The sequence below is a fragment of the Vanessa tameamea genome, chromosome Z (genome assembly GCF_037043105.1).
Source record: "Vanessa tameamea isolate UH-Manoa-2023 chromosome Z, ilVanTame1 primary haplotype, whole genome shotgun sequence".
In the NCBI taxonomy this organism is placed as follows: domain Eukaryota; kingdom Metazoa; phylum Arthropoda; class Insecta; order Lepidoptera; family Nymphalidae; genus Vanessa; species Vanessa tameamea.
In genome coordinates, this window is record NC_087341.1 from 5,493,397 (window position 1) to 5,514,863 (window position 21,467).

Sequence of the window (21,467 nt, forward strand, 5' to 3'; positions counted from 1 at the left end):
TCGATCAGGAAGACGTATTCGTCATCATAAATAGTATTTAATATATAGATTATTGTTTTTAGATCAAAGTTCATAAAAAATAAATTTAGTAGGAAAATTATTTACTCTGTTATTTGCAATAAATTAATCAGTAGCATATTTTTTTGTTTTAGTTATATTATTCGTGATTTTTACGATATTTTTATCTAAGAACTTTAGTATTATTACTTTTTTTGGCTTCTTGTTAAGATTTTAACCATTATTAGAGTATTGATAATTCTGTTCTCATATCCATTGATTTATAAAAAAAACAGGCTTTGTTAGTGCACTAGTCTATAAGATTCTGAAATAACTAAGTTAATATACGTTATTAGCATTGAAAATGATTAAAAAAGTTTAATAAATTAAAATTGTTAATAATTAAATATACTCAACGATATGAATAGAGTAAAATAATTATAAATTTGTTCAATATAATATTTTAATTATTTTATGGTAAGATCAAAGTAATTATTTTATTCTATTCTGAATTTATAAAATATTTATTCAAATTGGTTGAAAGATACATATATGAAGCGATTTTTTTTTAATACTAAATATATAAAATAGTTAGGTAGTTTATCTATTTTGAACTATTAAATTATTAATTTCAATACAGTTTGTACTTGTACAGATTATAAATTGACAACAGTTTTCTGAGCTTGGCAACATTTTTTACCTTAAATCTTGTGTAATAATTTTAATGTTTAGTAGGTAGGTAAGTAGTGGACGCATTATATTTCTTTACTATTAATTAAATTAAATTGATATATTTGAAAATAAAATTGAAATATATTGTTTATGGAAATAATTTAATTTATTTGGTATTGAGAACTAACTTGCGATTTTTTTTTACAAAAGCGACATCTGGTGCTATTCTTTGTCACATCTGACTCAGTTTAGTAGTTTTGCTGGTGCTGGACAGAGAATATTCAAAATTCAAGATGGCCAGATGTCACGATGGTGTCTTAGACTTTTGTCGTTAACTTTATTTGTTTTATGTGAAAAAGTGCTTTTTCACTATGGCTGACTTAAGTGTTGATATATCAAAGTTGCCGGACGAGATAAGAGATAAGTTAGCAGAGTTGGACTTGGAGTTATCGGAAGGTAAGAGTGTAGCAAGTCTGCGAATCTCAGATCGATAATTTGTTAATTTTGAGTTGTTGTGGGTCTAACTTAAACTTTAGTTTAAAAAAAAAGTTGCATTAAATTTAAACATTTTTTATGTTTAAACCTACGCGAACTCAGCTCTACTTTTAACTGACGTAATCATTGACAGCTGATATAATATTTTCGGATAAATATTGAGAGCCCAAAGATGCCGAACCGTATTCTGGGTATTGCTCACATTGAAGTTAATAACATTTAATTATTTCACGCTTTGTCACACATGATCTCACAAGGAATGCATTACTCTCGTCTGTAATGTTTTTTTATTCAATAAGACGCTCAACACCGAAGCAACTTCGTAATTGCAAAGTACAACTTTGTTTGACGCTTGTGTGCACACGACTTCCACATAGAATCCGTACTTGTGCTAATGATGTATATATCTTTATTTTTCTTTTGTGTCTCTGATCCTTGCTTATAGAAATTCAAATTATGATTATTTATTTGTTTTAATTATCTAATTAATTGATGTTGTTAATAAAATAAAACCACCAACTCCATTTTCATGAAATTAATAAAAAAAATATATTATGGCAAAATTCTATTCAATATCAAATTAGTTATTTTAATATAATTTTGCTGTTATTTAAATTTACTGTTCTTGTTTAAATATAATTTAATGGACCCATGTATATGATTTTTTATGTACTTAACATCAAATTAACTAGATGAAAATTGTTATAAATATATTACTTAATAAAGGTAATTTGACTTATTACAGTTACTTATGTTGTCTTATAAATGAAATGAATAAAACTTATTTAATGCAAATATATTAAATTCAGAATGTTTAAAATAAAACAACTCTTTAAGTATAAATTGATTGTAAGTCTCTTTGTAGCTTGTTATTATATAGTATTGTCTTTCATTTTCAACTTACTCAATATGATAATATATTTAATACAATATTGTTCAATTCAAATCTATTATTACTGTTTTTCATGTTATTTGAGTAAAGCCTAGAAGCTTTTAAATGATAACCAATTTTACATTAGCAATGATGAGGCTGCCTTTGTTGTTCACTCATATTAATTACAGTAGTGATGAACAAACTGGTATTTAACATAATTATATTACAAGAATATAATTTATTGTTTATTTGTTTATGGAGATTCACAAAAACAATTAGATAGTTGTTATTGAAGAAATATTGCCTTATAATCAAGTTATTTGATTTTAAATTATAAAAGACTATTTATACATACAATATATATTTGTCAATAAAAGAAAGACTAAAAATAACGATTACTCAGTGTAGTCTATAAAAGTAAAAAAACCTGATAAGATAACAAAAGCTTAAATTTATTGTAAGATGATAGATGATCAAGATATTAATATTACAAATATTAAATGATGTTATAAAAAAAACATAGGGTGTGCAATGCGATATATAAAGGCTAAGTGATTACTAATTGGGCTTGGGTAAGCAGTTAAATAAATTGTGTCTTTGGTTTAAAATTTTGCATTGAATTATATATATACTTCTTTAAAAATGTCTATCAATTGTCAAAGTGAGACTCATACAGAGCCAGAGAGTTCTCTTGTCATATCATAGAAACAAATACATTTATACTGCTGTATAAGTATGCAAAGCGAATTTTCTATTAAAAACGAAATGCTAGCAGAGATCAGCAAAGCGAATATTATTTTTAAAATTTTCAAATGTTTATTTTGTATTTTTTTGTACTTCAATAAATTAAAAAAAGATATTACGTTTTTTTAATAAAATTTTACTCTGAATTTTCATTAATCTGGTGATGGTGCATTTAAATATAAAGCATGACAATACCTAGAAATTTATTCATTTTAAAATAATAGAACTAAAATTTAATGATGTCTGGACTGTTTACAATATTTTAATCATATAAAAAAATATAACTAATGATAATATTTCAATTTGATTTTGATATATCAATATCAGCCGAAATAACGAAGCTGAGCAGCAAATGAAAAAATTATAATCTAAAATGCAACTATGTAAAGAAAATTTTATTAAAAGTATTTACATGTATTCTTTAGAAAAACTTTTCTTAATAAAGAACATACTTTTACGGTAAATTATTACAAGTAATGGGTGTAATTATTTTCATTTATTTTTTACCTACACTATCATAACAATTACTCGAAGACTACCACATCTTCATATAACAGTGTCTTAAGTATCCTATAATATTTAATGAGTAATTCTTGTATAAATATTTAGATACATTTTAATTTCGTGTATCTCGAAAACGGTTCTAACGATTTGTTTCTAAATACACAAATTAGAGAGACCTTAAAAATTATCTATAAATATGTCTTTCCCGAAACAATGCAACAATAAGCTTAGCGAAATTCGAGAAACGATGTTTTACCTTATGTAGAAAATGTTTTAACTAGTTAATTTGTATTCTCTCAGTGGACTCATCAGTGTTTTAGAAATACCTTGAAATACAATATACTTATCACCATTAACTATACAATTATAAGAATATCAGAAACGTTTTTTTGGATAAAAATACACTGTGAATAACACTTGACCATGGACACACAAAAAACGCCAATGACAAGTTTTTTTTTAACAAAAATTGTGTTTTAGATTACATCTATGCTATATAAATATTAATTTATATTGGTAATGCGACGCTATTTATTTTAATTAAGCAAATACCATCCTAGTTGCTAAAGTTATAAAGTTTAAATTATAACTATAACTTAGACTGAGAATGAGAGAGAAAATACAGAAAGTATTTTCGCTAAACAAATAGCTGGATTGAACTTAAAACTTCGTTGAACTTCGTATCTATATTTGTAAATAAGTTACCATGCACAGTGTAGTGGTACATGACCCATTGCAAACCACCACACTATCAAGTCCTTGACGTACGTTCAGTGAACCGTACGCATAACTTTTTCATTCGTCAGCTAGGTTGTTTTGGCGCAATAATATTCTGTGAGGCGTTTAGGCCCTTTTATATATTAGGTATGACGTATCAACACAAACTTGTTTGACGTCGTGACGTGGTGACTAATACTGGTAGAACTGTGCCCCAACTGCGTTTCCAAGTAATTCATTGTAATAAATGTTTAGACTAAAGTGAAAAAGTTAAAGGAAACTATTTAAATTAATTATTTCTATCGTTCAAATAACATTTATTTGTTCCACTAAAATTATACAACTATAAAAAAAAACAATTATATATCCAACTTTATTGTAAGCATTGAGTCAATCAGTTCAGCCTTTGTTTCGTTTTCAAGCTTTTAAAAGAAAACAGATAATGTCGTAACGCCTCTAGATCTTACTGTCATCCGATACCCCCGCGGTACAATTTGTGTATTCATCGGACTATGCCAAAACACTCCATGTAGTGTCACTAGCAAATACAATATAAATAATAGCAATCCAATGCAAAAGACAACAAAATTTATTTTATATTTACTATTTAATACATAATTATATACTTAGGAGATTACATAAGGTTGGTACTTGTAGGGTACGAATTAAAATGTCATTAATTATGGACATAATCAGCAATACCATTGTATGGCTGCGCACGCATCGCTAAGAGTTAAATGAAACTCCCACGTTGACAGTCTGCACTGTGTGGGCTGAAATACAGACAAAAAACGTTTCCCGCGAAATAAAATGTTCCCAGAACATAGTCAAAGACTGATTCCATAAACAAAGTATATAGGAACCCGAACCGAGCGGAACGAAACAGATCGTACACGAAGAATATTTAGGATAGTTTAAATATATATTATCCTTGTATTAAATCGATTTTATTCATGTATTGTTCATGTAACTACTGACGTACATACTTTGTTCATTATGTTAGCGTATACGTTAGCAATCAATAATTATTACCCACAATATTAATGCGCTTTACGCGCCTTAAAGGCATATATTTTACCGATCGAGGCTATTTTATAAGAAATGAGTTTTGAAAAATAATTTTTAAGTATTGTTTGTTTGAAATGTTGAGGTTCGAGGTGGTGTATACGTCGAATGTGCCTTAATATATATTTTAGCGTATTTGATATTGTATTTTTTTTTAATTTCATCAAAACCTTCGCTTTGATTTGTTGCAATTTTTCCAACATAGCAAATGTATATTATTCTTATATAATATTATTATAATATAATATAATATTTATATTATTTGATAAAAATAATTACTGTGATTTATTAATGTCATTAACACTATTATTTTTTTCAATACTAGAATTCAAAATAATCATATATCAGTGAGTAAGGAAATAAGAGCTATCTTATCAGAAGTTTATGACACAACTCTTGTACTTCTTAGGACTTTGTGCAGGTCTATCTCTCTCCACTTATCAATTATTCTACGGCCAAACAACAATTATTAGAATTGATGTGTTCCTGTTTTAAGGGTGAGTAAGCCAGTGGAACTAAATACAAATTAACATGTCATATTGATTGGATTTAGATCACACCGTATTTAATGATTAATATATCTAACATAAGCAGTGCTTAGCTTGTAACTTATCGTCGAGTGATCTTGATACCCGGCTGATTTTCTTTGTATAATAACGGCAAGCAAAGGCGTCCTCTCCTCTGAATGTCTCGTTTTGAGCTTATTCCACAACGCTGCACCACTACGAATTAGTAACGTTGGTAGAATTTAATCTGACATTTTATGTAGGTTCCTGCACTTGTCTGTTTTACTTAACCATTGAACACACGATTAATTAAAACGCGAATTGAACACATCAAAACTGAGTGGTGCTCGCACAAATTCTAACTATCAAGACCTTCGTTTAAAAAACAGACATTATTTTTATCTTATCTTTTCTATATAGCATCTCGCCGTGCGATTCTAATTTATTAATTTAGTTAAATGCACCTCACGTATTATGTGAATTTGCATTATATAAGTGCTACTGAATGCAAAAACTGACACCAGGGAACGCGGTGTCGGTCTGTTTGAAATAAAACGCCCATATTCCAGAAACTAAATTTTAATTTGTTGTATATATACCTGTGATCTTATTTTTTTATTAATTTGTAATACGTAGGCGGTTCTGCAAATGGGTCACCTGATGGAACTGGTAAGCACCACCTATCGACATTGAAAAAAACACTAACCATTTTTTATAACCCAAACCTTGGAAACTAAGAAGTTATGTTCCTTGTGCCCGTAATTAAACTGGTTCACTCTTCAAATCTGAACACAACAGTACTAAGTATTGGTGTTTAGCGGTAGTATAATTAATGCGTAGGCGGTACCTACCCAGACAGGCTTACACAAAGCGATACCACCGAGAGCATGGGATTCTTTTATAAATACATTGTTGTGTGTGCCTATCGTTAAGTTTAATAGTTAATACACATTCCTAATTTTGTATGGGTTTATGAAGAATAGTCGTATACTATATGAGATCATTCTCTGCTAATTAGAAAATGTATTCCCCCAAGTAAATATGCACGCTTTAAACTTCTAATATCATTATTTATTTAATTTGTTCTGTGATCGTAAGTGGCTACTACTCCATATATTGCGCCGCCAACCAGTGGATCTAAGATTTTAATGTGCCTTTGTAGTGTTAACGATCAATTTATTTGGACTTTTTTTTTGTCAAAAACCAACTTTCATCAAACAATAGCACATTATTTTTTTTTGACATTCTTCTCGGTAATTTTTAAGTTTCAACAAATCTGCAAGTTTTTTTTATTGCTGTATTTCTTTTACTTTTGTCTAATGATAATGCGTAACTGTCTATAATTCACTATTTGTCTTTTGTTTTCAATTGGCGGTTTTACAATAACGAGTGAAGTCAGATTTACTTATTTATTTATATAGGTCGCCTATCGCATCATCAACTGTCATCCACCATGCAAATTAGAGGCAAATCAGTTGACTTTGAGCATTTTAAAACGGGCTCCCTAATTTATGACTCAAAAGAAACACTGAGATTTTGTTTGACAAACACTATGGTATACTTTTAAACATATCTGAGAAACAAGCAGTCAATCAGAAATTCCCTCAAACATTTTAATCGCTTAGTCTGAAAAAAAACGGCAAGAAAATCTGTATTCTAAAAAAAAATTAATAAACACGTAAATTTTGGCAAACAATTTAACCGTTAACATGGCGCTTTTAATTACTTTGACACAGGAACACAGTAATTTAATTTATCGATGTTTAGTTTTAGAAAGTAGTATCCCATCTGTAGGCGAACATGCACAAAGAATTGCCACCGGTAGCAGTATTCTCTTATAATATAATTATTTGTCTCTGATTTTAAAACCGCACTATTATTGGTATTATCCTTTTATGGCTATTAGTTGTGCCATACAGACAGATACTTGACATTTATTTCAAAGCTTTTTTTTTTATAAACTTCTGATACTAATAATAATTATATATAATTATTCTTGATCTTTTTTTCATTCTTCAGCTGGTATTTCCTACGTTCTTTTTCTATAATTTCTTATTTTAGGTCGTTACTGTAGCAATTCGTGTCTGTTTATTTTTCTCTTATGTAATCTTTATTTTGGGAGCCACTGCACTATTACCTAAAATTAGAAATTTCAGAAACTACTTAAATTAATAGCCAACTGTTAATATCTGAAAATAACTGCAATTCCTTGTGTTTTTAATGGGTACGAAGCTGTTATTTTTAAATAGACAGCTTCGTGCCGTAAATAATTTGAGTTAGGCAAAAAATGATTAGTTACTTTCCGTTTACAAGAACGGGAAGACTATTGCAACGAACAGTCGAGACATGTTCCCTTCTTGGTTGATAATTTCTCCGAAACGCTTTAACAGACTTAAAAACAGAAGCAAAATTACCGAATTCCATATTTCAAAAATCAGAAACGAATCTGCATACAAACTTTCATCTCCCAATTAAATGACCAGATGAAGTGAATTTTTAAAAGTCCTCTTTTAGTGCTCATTTATGTTGTATAAGGAATACCTGTGCATAATTTCATTCCATTAGACCCATCGTTATAAACAATGCGTTGTCAGTCGGTGTTTTTCTTTGTAATTTTATGAAGTAGATTGTATGTGACTAAAGGCGTGGCAATAATATCGTCGTTATTGATACAGATTAAAAATTGGCCTAAAGCTATTGGTTGGTCAGCCATATGATTTTTTTTAATAAAAAAATAAACGCCTAAAAATGGTATAAAACTTTATTGAAGATTATTATGTATTGAATATTAATAAAAATTGAAAAAGATTTTTGATCCTTATTTTTTACCGTACCGTTTCTCTTCCATCTTGGGATAAAAACAGAAGTATTTATCGATCTCCATTACACATTTACTGTTTCTACGTAATAAAACTCTGTAATGCTTTATTGAAGGACAGAATTAAACTTGCATCTGTGATGTTAGTATATATTACATGGAGGAACTAATCACGTCACATATAATTAATATGATCTTTTTCCTTACGGAGATTTAGTTTTTGCTATTTGCCAGCGAGTAACAAATAAAATATAATATCTTTTTAATAGTAAAAATAAATACTTCTTATATATTTTTTAGAAATTATTTCATATTTTGTCGCTATGTGAAATATTTAATATATATTAATAATAATCAAAAATTTTAGACACGATAATCATCCAACCGAATAAACAAAATAACTTCCAAAACTTGCTTAAAATTGACTCATACTAATAACAATGCAAAGGAATGTAAAATTATAATTAATCACTGTTAATCTAGTATCATACAATTTTTCATAGCTCGGTTACATTTGAAATGTTTCCACGTACGATATACTCATCAGAATTCACTTGCTGATGAATGGACACGGATAAGTTGAATTGGTCTGACATCTATGCAACGCCAATGTGGTACTTACAGCAACCACGTGCACGTCGCGTATGCGTCCTGCATAAAAAAAACATTAGCATTTTATAATTCGTTCTCATATCGTAACTACGATAGTGGCTATCAATATGCACGCTGTTAATAAATAGTAACTTATATCAACCGGTTTTCGATTATGTTGACATTACGAATAGATAAATACGGAATTACTTTATAAGCATAATGCTATAAGCAAAATTATTATCGTTAATTAAATATTAGATTTTGTTTAAGAAATTATCATAAATGCAATGTTTTCACCAAAATAGTAACATTTTTTTATTGAATTATATTTATACATTAAAATGTAAAAGGGTTTGTATAAATAAACCCTGTAACGTTTCTATGTTATTCGATTATGAAATTATTTTTCTTTTAATAACAAATGTCTCGTTGTAGGTATGAAGGAAGGTAATCTTGATTCATATTTCATCTTAGCTAACAATCCAATGAAAATTCCTATTCTAAGGTTATAGTCGTATGGAGTGAATGGTACGCAAAGCTTAGTAGCTTTTGATAACATTTAGACTCCATATCTTCCAATAACAAGTTTTTTAAAAATTTCACATATTCCAAAGTTTGTGCACTAACAAGACAGATCCAGGTCCCAGAGTCAACTAAAAAGTTTTCTGTACCGTATTTATATTCACTTGATCACTTTTGGACACTGTATAATGAATGACCAGGATCTTTATAAGCAAAAAAAGTCTCCTCGTAGACGGTTTTTAAAATTATATTGATATATTTTTATTTGATCCTCGATTTCTCGCGTTATCTGGAATAATAATGCGATCATTTAACATTTTTTGTTAATTGTAGCCTCGAAGAGTTACTTTAGCTGCTGAGACAATTTATGCATCATTGTCGTTAATAAAACATCCCGATACAGGAATTATACGGACCGGCCCTCGTATCATTCTGTGTAAAATTTTTCAATATGAGATGACAATAATATTTAAATAAGATTAAAATGTTTTTCTTTTTCAATGTTATATTAGGAAATTAAAACATTTTAATCTTTACATTTATTGAAATGAATAATAAAGTAATCCTAACTTATTGCACTTGTCTGCGTAGAGGATTTTACTAAGTAGGGATGCGGTCTGGTTTGTTTGACACTGTTGGGCTTAAGCAACGTGAAGTGATTGATATAGTTTATTACACGTACTTATCATATAGATTAATATTAAATAAGTAATATTCCTCGATAAAACAAAGCGCACTTTTAACATTTAAATTCTCATAGAAGTTCTATTTGCCCAAAAAACTTTTAATCATTTCTGAAATACATGATGATTGCTTAATTTAGGCGCATTAAAATATCAGAAATGACTGACACGTATTAATATCATAGCGATTTTATTTTATTAGTTTTACTATCTGTTTCGATTTCACGCGGTTAAAATAGAGATAAAACCAGACCATTTTTTAAACGATGACATATACACGTTCCCCAATCGAACTAGCCACCCGTACTGTACTAATGCATCGTACAACACGGGTCCCCATTTTTCACGCTTTTATTTAAATATCTCGTAATATTTCTAATACTATAGGTATGATTGTCATTAGCAATATTTATCATAATGATGTTGTGTTGTTTATATTTTGATAAGCAATGATACTTTAAGATAATTTAAGTAAACTAATTACAGGATTGCAAATTTTTCAAACATAGTGGTATTCTAAGGGACTAGAGTTTATTTCAAACTCCTTTGACATATTGAACTATATTTAAAATAAATCGACGGACGGCCGAATAGTGTGTTTGCTCTAATTGTCCATCCTAAACCTAAAATAGAAGATCCATAACAATCTGATTAGATTTTTTTGGGTAAAACCGGAAACAACAAATACATAAACAATTCATAGCTCTTTATAATTTTGTTATTATTAGTTAATTAAAGGGAGTTCCCATTTTTATGTTGCAATAGGTATTAATGCTGGGAGTTTATATTTTTTAATTCATAAGGTTTCAGTTTGCGTCTTTCTTAAATATGCCTGTGTAATAGATTATGATATCGACTCCGAACCATTTCATCCGACGCGTAATTGCAATTATGAACACTTGATTAATTAAGTCAGCAGGCAGCAAGTACAGTGTTCATTACACCGAAACATCACATATTGTTTATAACAATTACAAATTGGTTTTATTAATTTGAATGCATTTCAATCGACGTACTATGGTTATTTTATGTTCAGAAATATGATAAAAATGTATGGGTCGAAATCGAATAGCTCTGTGATTTTTCTCTTCTTCAATAAATATAAATTTAGCTACATTTCGCGAACACCCTCAATAGTGAAAATTGGTCTCAATGTCTACATACATACATATTTATTAATTTTTAACGACTTCTGTCTCTGACAGACTTTATAGGATGTGTAAAGGAAGTAAAGAATTTGAAATGAAAGTAAATTTACGAGGATAAATAATATGCTTAAAAATAGAACGAATATGAACGGAAAAGTGGAGAAATGTGTGGAATTCTAATAAAGGTATGCTCTGAGCTTTGTGTTTATCACTTTTGTCGTGACATTTGTTTGAAATTGAATTTTACTGAATGTAAGCGGGACGTGTCACATGCGGAGTCAAAAGCCTTTTGTTGTTTATTCGATTCGTTTTTGTTATGTAATATGACGTCCGAGAACGATATTTTTATATTTATTAAACAAAATACCCTGCGGATAATTCGTGTAAGGTTTCCCGATGATCTATCAACCTCAAATTTGTATTTCCATGCTACCTCTAAGTCAAATTTAATTACGCTCGGCTCAGTGGTTTAGCCGTGGTTACTAAAAAGACATTGAGTTTCTTTTGCGTTCATAATATTCGTCTGATATGTATTTTGTGTTTAGTTTTAAGGTATTGTATTATTTTTGTGCGCGGGCTACGGTTTTATGATAAGTTTTATTATTTTGCGGTTTCGCATTCGAACAAGGAACTCTTATAATTTCGTCATATCCGTTTCTCTACCCTTATGTTGCAACTGTTACTATCGCAGTTGCTACAAACGTGACATATTAATAACTATCAAAAAGATCGATACATATAAGTATTAATCTTATTAGACTAGCCATTGGGGGCCATTCATTTATTACGTAAGACTATTTTCGTTGTTGTTGACCCCCTCCCAACCTATTATAAGAATAAATAAGAATAGGCCGGCCACCTCGCCCCTGTTTAATATTTATTACATAAGAATCTAAAGGAAAAAATGAATACATGTTTGGTTTATTTTAATGTTTATGTTTCAAAGGTAGGTACTAATAATCTTTATATTTTGGCTCGCCTGTTGCCATGGAAATGGAAATATCGTTTTATACGCATCCGCGCGAACCTCGATAATCGAACCTTTTTCAAATAATTTTAACTTTGCGCATTTTTTTTTTATCTTGCGTAAGAACTATCGAGACTCCTTTCCACCCCCTTGTAAGAAAACATAAGACATGGTCGATACCCCTCCCCCCTAAATCGTCTTACGTAATAAATGAATGAGCCCTTGAAATGGTCAAAATTGAGTCGTATTGCTGTTCAAAATTTTACAAACATTATTACAAATAAATTACTCAAACTTGCAGCATATATACGGAATATATCTCGAACAGTTGAACAAGTTGTTAATTATTAATAATTGAATATTATGTTCATTGTGTATCCAACAGTCAGAGAAACTCGGCCGTAGTCAAAACTTGTTCTGCGTTTGCTTCAACAACTCACTACGGACAAATCTAATTTAAACTTTCATAGCTCTGTTCAATATATATAAGCAGCTTTAAGTAGCGCGATTAACAAGCACGTGCGAAATAGTTAACGGACACCAACACGCTTAACTTAAACAGCAGCTGTTTAACAGAGAAAGTAATTTATTCTTAGTAGTTAGTAGAGAATAGGGAAATTAATGTACGCTTTAAGGAACTAGGAATTCGAATAATCTTATGGATTAAACACTTTTCTCGTAATTGTTTTTCTTAATGTTTTCAGTTAGAATACCGCTCATATTTCCGATCAAAAGAAAATTTGCTATAAACATAAAAGTAATTCCTAGATGTTAACTTTGTTCTCCGAAACAATTTCGAAAAGCGAACAAACTCGCCATCGATAAATAAAATAACTTTTATGCAATAAAATACATAGATATCTCTTTTAAAAGTAGGTCAAAGTAGGAATGTGTACTTTTCAGTGTATTAACTTTGTTTTGCCCCTTAGTCAGGAAAATAATTCATATCAAAACATTCGCTTACAACCAAAGAGTCTGCAAACATGTTCAATCACTTTAAAAATCTTTCATTTACTCATCTATTGCACATTGAATCGAACTCTTTCATTTCCCTTGTTGTATTGCGAATTGGAATTTATTCAGGAAAAATGAAAAAAGATTTCCGTGCCTTTTATATAGTTACATTTCTTTTCTGCAGCAGCATTGTTTGATTGAATAATTACTTTGAACGGATTGCATTTACAATTGAATAAAAAAAAATCTGTTAACGATCTTAAGACTCTATAAGGCTAGGATTAAATTTATAATTGGATGGATCGGATTGAATAGTTTAACTACTCATGTTTATTTTCTGAACAACTTATTTTCAAAGAAAATTTCTTGAGATCCGCTAATAGGTGTTAAAGTTTTATTCTTTATTTATATTATTATAAACATTAAATATTAGGACATCTAACATAACATTAAATTAAGTTGATATTAAAATTATAGCGAATATGTTCGTATTAATGACACTATGTTTGAATAGAACGTTGATTATTTGCAACAAGTTTTAGCGTTATAATTTACTCTGAATTTTATAATGCTATTAATTTTCAACTTTCCTTGTAAAAAAAATGGAAGCGTATTGTTTTCAACTTATGAAAAAACGCTTAGCGATAAACAACTGACAATTCCTGATTGAATAAGTTAAAACGACGCATTAAGCTTCGTGTAGGGATGGGAAATCAAAATAGTTGTTAACTTCAGGAACATACGATACAGGTCAGTTATTAAAATAGTTGTAAGCATATGCAATCTACCCATATAGGAAATTAGTACAGTAGATATCTCTTTCAAATGGCGTATAGATTTTTACACAAGTACTTATATGTCATAATCAAGAATGATGAAAGAGTTGTTTCTCTTCTTTGGAAATATTTAAAGGATAATCCTTAAAACATATTTTTAAAGGGTTCCATTGGATTGGAAATCTATAAAGGTACGTGCAAAACCCGAACTAATATGTGACACGGATTCTAGGATACATACTTCATACAACCGTTAGTATAATATTCAATTAAATAGATGCATCACTAGATATGTATACAACATAAATTACATGTTCCTTATTATATCTTCCGATTCAGACCCCTACGCTATTACGTCAATGGTTTAATACCCAATTAGGTTTGGCTATAACAAGCATTCTAACCGTAACATTGCTTGGTAATATAAATATACATATTATTAACTGTACCGATGAAATGTGTCCATAGAACACTAGACTAGGAATATAGACAATAGGTGGTCATTTAAGGTAGCAGAACGAAAATTAACAGTAGGTAGTAATTTGTTACTTAACATCCTTTTATGGTAGTAGGGATTTTTCCAAGCCCGGCTGGGTAGGTACCATCCTCTCACCATATATTATACTGAAAACAGAATATGAGGAATGATTAACATTTCTTACAGTACAAAATCTATGGGTAGTGGAAACCACTTAATATCAGCTGGTCCTTTTGTAATTTCGACTTACTATATGATATAAAAAGTATATAATATAGCTTATGATGGACATTAAGATATTTGTTTTTACACAATACGTTTCGAAAGATAAGTATCATTATTCCGCCTTTGGTAATATGATTAATAAGAAAATATATTCACATCTTAATATACAGTCGAAAATTATCGATTTTAGTATAAATTAGTCCGTTATATTTTATTGAATGAAATTCGACTAATTTTTTATTGAACACTTGTAGAGGACATTTTGAACGATAGTTTCGTTCCCCTCCCTTTACGATTAACTAACTACCTGTCTCCACTTAGCACGGGTACAGTTCGAGTTTCCCCATGATGTCTTCTTAAATAATTAAATTTACCAGTATTACAATACAGCTAAGTAACAAGTAATGGATAAATTCATTTGTTATTTATTTTGGTAAAGAAAAATATTATGATGCCCAATTATATATACATGTAAATTTTTGTAGCAATCTAAAAAACGTATAAACAAACAAAAATAAATGTGTAAAAAAGATAAAAAACCTATACGTATGTCAATGTTTGATTTATTAATATAATATACATTCGACTTTAATTAACTTTAAAACATTGTAAGAATGTCGAAATATGAAACGATGCATTCGTTTTTGGTTTAAAATATTTTTATATATTGTCACCAAACCGATCTTCCTTTTGTCCTACCTCACGACTGGTCGATAATGAAAGGGTGTCTGCTTCGGGACTTCGAACATAGGTTTATGTATACATGGCGTGGTCTGCTTTTGGCTAGGCCCACTCGCCATAAATTAAATATATTTTGATATTCAGAGAAACTTAGATTAGCGTAAAATGTAATTAAATATGAGCTTCTTAAATATTGTAACTTAATGTTAAATACAGTATTATCTAGTTCAAAAAATATTAATGAGATATATTATTGTGTTAATTTATATCCAACGATCAGGGGATAATATAAAGCATTTTTAAGGCATCGTACTGTGCCAATGCTTAAAGGCGGGTTGCCTTTTGTATTGTCTTAGTTTGCCTTCCGTAACAAAGTAAATCATTTCAGCTGAAGAAAATCCTATTGTGTGCATGAGAGAAGAGCAGAAACTTGAACATATTCATATTTGTTCATTGTAGCGTGCAACTGAAATCGCTATAATTAATATTAAGATTTAATTTTAAGCTTTCCGCAGTTCTGTTCAGTTCGATAATATAATATACGTTGAAGTTATTATTGAAACATAAATAACACTCTAATGGAAGTTATTGATTTTATCAAACCACACTTAATATTTTGTGGTAACTGTAATTACAGCCGAGCATTAATAGAACACTTTATCGAGCATTACGCCCTCGCTGGTTTCATTAAAATTTAGTACATGTAAGATGTCAAATAAATTATCACATTTCATAAATTTTAAAACTTTTTTGTATATATAGTGAAAGAAAATTTGTATTTTTTTAAACAAATTTGAAATTGCAGTTCTATTTACGGAGGCTAAAATTTGTTTTCAATAGTACAAAACGAAGGCAATATAACATTTTATAATGTTTTATGTTCTATGTAACTTAAAAATAATAAAAAGGCGGTTTTAAATTGCTGTGTGCATTTTTTTCAATTGAGAAGAATTTCAAATGTTGGAAAAGATAACTACTGAGTTTCTTGCCGGTTCTTCTCGGTAGAATCTACACTCCGAACCGGTGGTATCTTTATTTTAATATAGTTCTGTAAAATGACGATTTGATTGATTTGCTAGTTTATTTTTTTATGTTGCCAAATTGGAATGGATTTGGATTTTATTGTTCAGCAAGCTTCTGTGCAATTAGTATTTCAAAGTATTAGGTTGTTGCAAGCTGACATGTTTCCTCAATATTTTCAATAGTCTCTCGCGTTGTCTTATTCAGCATAAAAATATATATCACTCCACTATGTATTATGAATTATCAAATGAATATTAATTATCGAAATGTGTTGCAAAACTAAAAAGGCTCAGATGGGTAATGTTACTTTCAAATCCTGGATTAAAAAATCCCTGAACAATTTTATTTAAAAATATCAAATATAAAGAGAATTTGCTGCTTTCAATCAGTTGTGAGTGTACACTTCTAATATTTTACCTGATTCATGTTATTTTTATTAGTAACGCTCTGCTAATATTTGTTCTTGTGTATGTACTTGAAAAATGTATTTCAAGCACGCTTCGGAACAGACACTATTTTTACATATTTACGTTTTCGAGAATATACCAATGCAACATTTCCAAAACTACCAAATATTAATGTTAAAACAAATAGTTTTTTCTGATAAATCTATGACGGAAAAACTTCTTCGAAATTATTTGGTTAAATAGATTTTCGTTATTTTTTCTGTATGACTCCTGATATTTATCAGTAGTTCGTTTATTCTAACTAATATCTTATCATATTTTTTATCGATCGGCTTCGAAGAATCTATACAGTCATTATGAATAAAGATAAAATGTGATGCAGTCGCAAAAATATTTCGTGACAATAATCATCCTAATGACTTATAAGGTGTAATAACACTTTTATACACCAAGTCTATTCAGAACCCTTTATAAAACTAACCTTTTACATTCACTTATATATTTGATAATATTTGATAAAAAAAACCAGGGGTGTCAAACATTTAAAATTGTTTTGTAACCACATTAGAAATGTTTTATTAGTGTTTTATTAGAAAATACTCAATACATTAGATAGATGAATATATTTACCACTAAACTAGGGGACTTTACGTTCTTAGATATTTTAATTACGATTTCAATACCTGGAAAGCCAATGTGTTTTTATTTGGACTACGAACAACAAATAATCAAACGGACAGACAACAGTTGCATATAATGAGGCTATAAAATCGGAAGTCAGTTTAAAATTCAGGTCAACTGCCACGAACAATACTACACGCAATTGATGTCGCCTGTATTCCTCGTAACGGATTATCAGCTTAAATACTTCAGTAATAAAAAACAATTTCATTTGTAACAATTAAGATAGTTTTAAAATTTTTCAATAAACGTACCGATGAACGTTGGACAAAACAAGTGAATGTTAGGCTAACGAAAACCCATAGCGGAGCCAGCTTGTAGGACATTCACTTACATTATAATTATTATGTACAAATACGCTTCAGTCACTACCGTGATTGCACAAATCAGCCGCAACAGATAACGTATTCAATGGACCGGTCGACTTAAAGGGCTGTCTCGATCTCATTGTATAATATCATTTCGACTGATGGGTCACAATTGCGACACTATCTTTGAACAAATTGGTTTGATTATTAAATTCAGCTTGAAACAATTTTTGCACTTCCACCATAGGTAAAATAATATTTGTTTTGGTTGCAAGTCTACATATTGAAAATACAACTAATTGTTGTTTCATGTTTAATGTTTCGAAGTTTATGTTGCTTGTGAGATAAACATTATTGAATTGTATGTGTGCCTGCCTTTGATTTATATTAATAAGTATATTGAAATCTCGAAAGTTGGCAGTACTGCGGAAACGTTCCAATTAATTGAATCTATAATTCTGCTACAGTGACTAATTAACCACAAGTATGGAAGAAGTGTCACTCTGTACTTATTAAAATAATTCTAATATTGTAGAGTGGTTGAGTGTGTACAATATAAGGTAATATTTATATTATTATTAGTTACTTTATTTTCTGGTGTTAACGTCGCGGTTTTGTATTTTTATTCCGTAATTTTATACTATGATGCAACCAGCTAAATGAAAGGTAATTGTAAGTATAATACAAAAATATTATTTCATTCTATAACGTACTTTAAAGGAAAAATAAATAACAATATCAAGACATTTTATATTTAAAGCCTATTTTAATGTTGTCTATTATATAACTTAAACAAATTAACTTGTTATATAAATATAAACATAAACTATGTTGTTATACTTAATTTAACATTCAAAATATTTGCTTCTCACATACCTCTTCAAATTGTTTATTGCAATAATATGTAAAAGCATTGTTTGTCCTTCTGTGATAGGATATAAAGGTTCATGTTATTATTTAGTATTATTATATATTATTAGGTTATTAGCTATATGACAATTTTTTACGTTTATTGAACGATAAAGAAGTTTAAAATTATTAACATGACTTCATTATTAAATGAATACTAAAACTAGATTTAAAAAATGAATAGTTAAATTGAATGAGAATATTAACGCAATAAAGTTGAAATCTTGATTAATTGAAGCGCGTTTATTTACACAATACACAAATTTATTAAATTGAAAATAAAACGCAAGTATTAGTATTAGATATTGGTTGGGTTTAATAAAAAACATATTTACTGAATGTTTAACTCTACATTTAATAGATTTAAATATTATTTTTATAAAACATGAATTCTTAGGATATAATATATTCGATACAACAACATTATACAATTTTTATAATAACCATGCAGAATGTTATGGAAACAAAGTATTAGATTTAATTGCATATGATTATGGAATTTTGTTTGACAAAGAGAGTGACTATTGTGGTTCTTATTAAGATTTCTTAGTAGATTCTACAGTTCGAACTCTAATATAACGGAGACCTATAAAATATTATTTAAAAACGATAATAAATAGTATTTTGATATATTTCATATCAACCGTGTGCAAATATTTCATTCACTATTGTATTATAAAAAATAATATATGTACCATCGACGTATTTTCTGGAAAAAATCCCGATAAATTGGATATTGCTACTACAATATTTGGTGCATGTACAGAAGCAAAAGAAATGATATACTATGTATGTACTAAGTATTGCTGTTTGGCGGTAGAATATTTGATAAGATTTAAAATATATCTATAATTAGATTATGATTTCTCTATTTATTTAGTTTTATGATTAAATTCGTATGACTAGCATAGTTTTAATTCTCACTACAAGTGTGAATTGAATATTTCAATGCTATTGAATCATCTAAGACTAATCGAAGTCGCGACTTGTATAAACTAAACTGTTAACTAATAAAAATCGTCCAGTCGTGTCGATTGTTATAAAGCAAATCTCGTGAATGAATGCAAATGACTATAAATCTACAACGTTAACTATGTTAACAAATTGGTATAAATATATCCATTATACTATTTCATTTTCCACTGTTAATTTTAGATACGTTAGGTACGAAAAAGAATCATTTATCGATAAACTCTCATCGTATGTATCATCAAATAAAAAGTCTGTATAAATATGTACTAATTATATTTCATAATTTTTTATTTAAAATCAACTATCGATATTTAAGGAACACTCGTCTAATTTATGCAACACTATAAAAGCGGTTGCTATTCGCATCGACGTTATCTTATTGTATTCTATTTACAAGATTTGTCTTTTGATTTCTGCAGAGTGTAAGAAATGTAACTTATATCTCAGCTCGTCAACTATCGCCTGAGGGGTCACTAAGTTGATTTGTCACAAACATTCCTGCATAGTGCCCTCACGATGTTACTAGCAGCTTATGAATATAAACGTTAAAATTACGTTATACAATCATATATACATATTTATGGTTCTGGTTGTTAAAAAACCGAATAATGAATTTTAATATCTTAAATAATAATGTTGTTGCCATCTTTATATGATGTCATCTAAATATTTGTTGGGATATGACGTTTTTGTACGTTTTCGTTAGATGGTCGACTAGATAGCAATGTACAAATACTTCGATTAATCAAAGTAAACTTGACGAGCGATTTCTCCACTATATTTTTAAAGAATTATCCAGTTTGTAAATTGTTCAAATCTTTTGATACTTACGTCTTAAGCTAAGAGTCTGTTACTGTGGCGACATACGTACTTTAAAATAAATATAAATTTTAAGTTATGTGCAATTAAAAGAATTGGTTACATACACGAAGGGATACTATTATTTATTTATTTTTATCCATTTGTCGTGTAATATTATATTTGAAATAAGTTTTACAAAACAATAAGCTACCACAATAACAACGATTTGAAAGTTTTGTGTTAATCTATTTTGAAGAATTCTTCATAATACTCGCTTCGCTTGATGTTATATCATATTGACAATATTCAATATCGCCTAAGAGCTGATGTATCGTTATCTTTCACAGGTGACATCACACAAAAGGGTTATGAAAAGAAACGCACACGACTTCTTGCACCGTACGTCGCACAACATCAGCCCCAAGGTAAGGTGATATTGATGTTTAATGATGCAAATAAACGCTTCTAACACTGTTGCCTGAACTAATCGTAATAGGTATGTTATTCTTGACCCGTGAGTACTGGTTTCGCTTCGAAATTCGAGTTACTTATACTTAATTGATGGCGTCACATGTTAAACGAAATATCTCCAGTACTTACGAGTCCAAGGTCGCGACAGAAGCGTTGCCGGGGTCAAGTGTCAATTGGTCGCCGTCGATGAATGCTGGACACTCGCGAAACTATCGGAACCTTAGCGTCTCAAGTCTTATTTCACCAACGAGGGTCAAACGAAGAGGCCATCTTGAATCTGTTCTCCGATTGTTCGAATTTAGAACACGCGTACATTGAACCATCATAAACTATATTTAACACATATTATATCTTGTCATTTGTCAGAACGGATATTTTAACATCAATATTAGTTAAATTAGTCTAAAAAAACGTTTATTTCTTTATAATATTAGTTTGATTGCTAACATTATTGCTATTGTTACGTTGCCGTTGT

General features: G+C 29.3%; 1 protein-coding gene across 6 annotated transcripts in view; it reads left to right on the forward strand.

Annotated features, from left to right (window-relative positions):
• The first annotated feature begins 892 nt into the window (after positions 1-892).
• LOC113404238 (disco-interacting protein 2) overlaps positions 893-21,467 on the forward strand; it is a 63,132-nt gene continuing 42,557 nt past the window's right edge. For all 6 annotated transcript variants that reach the window (XM_026645086.2, XM_026645089.2, XM_026645088.2 and 3 more), the window contains exons 1-2: positions 893-1,125; positions 20,869-20,946. In XM_026645086.2, coding sequence (XP_026500871.1) covers positions 1,041-1,125; positions 20,869-20,946 — 163 coding nt within the window. In that variant the 5' untranslated portion in view covers positions 893-1,040. The remainder of the gene's footprint in view (positions 1,126-20,868; positions 20,947-21,467) is intronic.